Here is a 4,805-nt window from a genome sequence, read left to right as displayed (position 1 = left end):
CTCAGCCTTGCAACACAAAGCAGAGGGTCACCACTCAACACACCTTTGGGACGCTTCTTCCTCCGAGGAGTTGGGCAAAGGCCCCTACAGGGACCTCGGCTGCCCGGACTCTTGGTGAGGGGCTGCGTCAGGGCGGCTGTGCCTTCTGGGCTCTGCTGAAGAGCTTCACAATCACTCGCTGTCAGGCGGAGTTGCTTGAAAGATCTCACTGACCCAGAAGGAAAAACGAGAGAAAAATGGCATTGGATGACAGAAGACTTACTAGTGAAAGAGAAAAACTGGGTCCATTGCAAACCCAGACAGAGAGAGAGAGAGAGATAGATGATAGATGGATGGATGGATGGATGGATGGATGGATGGATGGATGGATGGATGGATGGATGGATAGATAGATAGATAGATAGATAGATAGATAGATAGATAGATAGATAGATAGATAGATAGATAGATAGATAGATAGATAGATAGATAGATAGATAGATAGATAGACAGACAGACAGACAGACAGACAGACACAGATGATAATGGCAGGCAGGCAGGTAGGCAACACAGACACAGATGATAGAGACAAGAGAGAGAGAGAGAGACAGACAGAGAGACAACACGGACACAGATGATAATGGCAGGCAGGCAGGCAACACAGACACAGATGATAGAGACATGATAGATAGATAGATAGATAGATAGATAGATAGATAGATAGATAGATAGATAGATAGATAGATAGATAGATAGATAGATAGATAGATAGATAGATAGATAGGGAGGGCATACAGACAACACAGACACAGATGATAGAGACATTATAGATGGATGTAAATGTAGACAGACAGGTAGATAAAAATAGATAGAGGGAGAAGGAGAGAGAGAGAGAGAGAGAGAGAGAGAGAGAGAGAGAGAGAGAATGGTTAAAGTGCTTTAACCGTAGACCAAACGCACACACACACACACATCACAAAGATTTATATTTAATATATATAACTACTGTATCTCCGTGCAAACGAGTGGCTGGAGAAACCTGAAAAGCAAATCTGATAACCTTTTTGGTCATTTTGTACTGTGAACATACTGTCACAGGTTAAAAATGAAAATCTGCTGCCTGCTCTTAAAAGAATACACACACACACTAATCACTGTCCATTTTGAATACATAGCAGAAACAGGAAAGTGGGAAAAACTAAACATAATTCAATAATAATGAAACTAAAAGTAAACAAATGCATAGGCATTCAGTTGGGTGCCCAGGCTGACATTTTAGTCTAAGGAGATGCTGGTTTGTCTGTTTAACTTATATGCTGCCCACCTCACTATCCCAGGAGACTCGGTGGGGGGTGGGGGTTAACAGTAATACATCTACATACATGCATATATATCCTACAGTCATATATAAATATGTGTTATATAAAACTACACTTAGTCCAAAAAGGCAGTTGGATAAATCCGATAAATCAATCTGATAACTTTTTTGTCATTTTTTTACTGTGAACATACTGCCACACATTAAAAAATGAAATTGTTGCCCACTCTTAAAAGAATACATACCCATACCTATACATGCACACACATATACACACATGCATACATACACACACACACAGAAAACACTGTCCATTTTGAATACATGCAGAAAGAGGAAAGTTGAGAAAAACTACATAAATAACTAAACTAAGCATAAATAAATGCCTAGGCGTTCAATTGGGTGCCCAGGTTGACATTTCAGGGTAAATGAGATTTTAATTTCCCATCACTGCCATTAAGGCAGACCCCCCCAAACCAGCCCTTCCTTTTAAGAGGCACAGCCACGCCTTAAGCCGGGCTTTCTCAACCTTGGCAACCTTTAAGGGGGGTGGACTCCCACTCCCAGAATCCCCCAGCCTGCATGCAGGGGATGATAGGACCTGTAACACCCCCAATCTCTGGAGGGCGCCAGGTTGACGATGGTCGGCTTTGCAACTGACTTTTTTTTTCCTCCCCCCCAAAAAGCAATTAAATTATTGTTTTTCCCCAAAATCCGGTGGGATAATAGTTCCTTTCCCAAGAATCCCATTAGCAATTAATTACATTTTGAAGCTAAATTTGGGACTTACTTTGATCTGCTCCGCCTAAGTTGCAAACAGCCACCGCTCCCCTCTTGCACGCGCATCGCAACTTGCGCTCCGCTGCGCGCAATCTAACTTGCTTGACACTTCAGCCAACGAAACCCCGCCTCCTGCCCCTCCCTCCCTCCCCCCCCCGACTGATGTGTCTCTGCCGACCTATCACAGGGCTGGCTCCATATTGCTCCTCTTTCTTCAAAGCGGAAGAGTTGCCCGCTGCGGACCAATGAAACGTCGCGCGCAATTTGACGGGCACTCCCCTCCCTAAAGAGGTCCAGAAAAAAAACGACAAGCGTTGAGTACCACGCAGCACTCACTTCCGGTTCTCCCACGCCCTTGCCGGTAGTGGTGGTGGGGGGAAAAGGCTGAATTCACCTCTTTCTGGCTTGTCAAAGTCTCCTTTGAGGTCTGCCCCAGAGCATTCTGGGAGAATAAAATGCTCTCTGATATGACTTCGCCCATGGTTTGTGCCCCGATATCAACTGGGTCCATTACAGGCAGTCCTCGACTTGACGACCAAAAATTGAGCCCCCCCCAAATTTTGTTGCTAAGTGAAACATTTGTTAAGTGGGTTTTGCCTCATTTTGCGACCTTGATTGCCACAGATGTTAAGCGAGTCGCTGCAGTTGTTAAGTTAGCCCCACGGTTGTTAAGTGAATCCGGATTCCCCCATTGACTCTGCTTGTCCGAAGGTCGCAAAAGGGGATCACGTGACCCAGGGACACTGCCACCGTGGTAAATATGACCCAGTTGCAGAGCATCCAAATTTTGATCATGTGACCGTGGGGATGCTGCAAGGGTCGTAAGTGTGAAAAAATGATGGGCGCACTGGCACACCTTAAAAATGAAAATCTGTTGCCTGCTCTCCAAAGAAAGTATCTACCTATAGCCATACATTTATTTATTTATTTATTTATTTATTGTCATTGTATGTGCGTACATAGTATACATATACAACGAACATAACACACAAATACACATGCTAGAAACATATAGGTATATAACTATGTCCATAGATAGATTAGGTCGATAGATTAGATCGATAGATTAGATTGATTAATCAATTAGATAGATTAGATTTAATAGATAGATTAGATTTAATAGATAATAATAATAATAATAATAATAATAATAATAATAATAATAATAATAATAATAATAATAATAATAATAATAAAGTTGGAAGGGACCTTGGAAGTCATAGATAGATAGATAGATAGATAGATAGATAGATAGATAGATAGATAGATAGATTAGATTTAATAGATTAGATAGGTTAGATAGATAAGATTGATTAGATTGATTAGATAGATAGATAGATAGATTAGATTTAATAGATTAGATAGGTTAGATAGATAAGATTGATTAGATTGATTAGATAGATTGATTAGATTACATAGATTAGATAGATTAGATTTAATAGATAGATTAGATTTAACAGATAGTTTAAATTTAATAGATTAGATTTAATAGATAAATTAGATTTAATAGATTAGATTTAATAGATAGATTAGATAGGTTAGATAGATAAGATTAGATATATTGATTAGATATATTGATTAGATAAATTAGATATATTGATTAGATAAATTAGATAGATTAGATAAATAGACAAATATAGATATATAGACAGATAGATATACACACGTACACACACACATATATATACATATAAATTACTATATTACACACATATATAAATATATAAATATAAATTACTATCCATACATATCAGAAAGAGGAAGCTTGAGAATTCACAAGGCTAATACTATATGGAACAAAACTGTGATCGAATCTGGATGTTCTGCTTTGGATACCACAAAGCCCCCCCCCCTCCCAGAAGGTAACAAGGAAAACAGGTCGTAAAGAGGATGTGTAGAGTCCCAGAAAAATCCTGCGGACCCCGCCCATGCCCTGTCCTGGATAGAAGGGAGTGAACTACCGATAATCTTTTCTGCTGTCCTTACCACTCTCTGCACTGCCTTCCTGTCTGAAGCAGTAATGCTTCCAAATGCTGTATGACAGGATGCTCTCGATCGTCCCTCTTTAGAGAGTGGTAAGGACAGGGGAAGGAAGATGTGTTTTTCTCATCCTGTGACGCAGAAAATGTGGGGGCTGCTGTGTCCGCTATCACCAGTGTCTTGCTGTTGAGAGACCAAGCTAGTCTACTCATTAGCTGCACACCCAGAAACTTGATGCTGCTAACCACCTCCAGAGGTGAATCAGCAATACACAGAGGAATGTAGCTGTACCTGCCTGTTCTGAAATCGACAATGATCTCTTTCGTTTTTTAATAACAAATCTGTTTTCCTTGAAATCCCGGACGAGATGGCCCCCAGAGGTCGGAGGGGGAATTTCATCCTTAAATCATCTAAAAATTAATATATTTCAAGCTTGACGATTTTAAGTTCTGTTGACATCAACTCCCAGAATTCCCCAGCCAACCTGCTTAAGATATGTGGACTTAAACTCCCAAAATTCCCTAGCCACCACACATACCAAGCGATGCTGACCAAATTTTAATGTGTTTGTCTCTCTGCTTCCTGAAAGAAGTTATCCCAGGGAGAAAAAAAATTGGGCTCGTCCGGGATTTGAACCCGGGACCTCTCGCACCCTAAGCGAGAATCATACCCCTAGACCAACGAGCCAGCTGTTTCAGATGCCTTCCAGATGTTTCTTTTAGACAGTCTGCTAATTAGAGGCTCAGAT

The 4,805-nt window shown here is 40.7% G+C and overlaps 1 protein-coding gene and 1 non-coding gene across 2 annotated transcripts in view; both read right to left on the bottom strand.

The window, feature by feature from the left end:
- Positions 1-1,546, bottom strand: part of LOC107299898 (F-box DNA helicase 1-like) — a gene marked incomplete at its 3' end in the record, with an annotated part of 8,577 nt that extends 7,031 nt beyond the window's left edge. Inside the window, exons 1-2 of the mRNA XM_029286899.1 lie at positions 1,543-1,546; positions 89-208 (exon numbers count right to left, since the gene is read on the bottom strand). Coding sequence (XP_029142732.1) covers positions 89-208; positions 1,543-1,546 — 124 coding nt within the window. The remainder of the gene's footprint in view (positions 1-88; positions 209-1,542) is intronic.
- A 3,126-nt stretch (positions 1,547-4,672) lies between these two features.
- TRNAP-AGG lies at positions 4,673-4,744 on the bottom strand. The gene has a single exon. It is a non-coding gene; the product is annotated as a tRNA-Pro (tRNA).
- Positions 4,745-4,805: the final 61 nt, after the last annotated feature.

This window comes from Protobothrops mucrosquamatus, unplaced genomic scaffold (genome assembly GCF_001527695.2).
Source record: "Protobothrops mucrosquamatus isolate PMUCROS unplaced genomic scaffold, P.Mucros_1.0 scaffold5686, whole genome shotgun sequence".
NCBI lineage: Eukaryota > Metazoa > Chordata > Lepidosauria > Squamata > Viperidae > Protobothrops > Protobothrops mucrosquamatus.
Note: the sequence above shows the minus strand (reverse complement) of the source record. Positions and strands in the feature narration are given on the sequence as shown.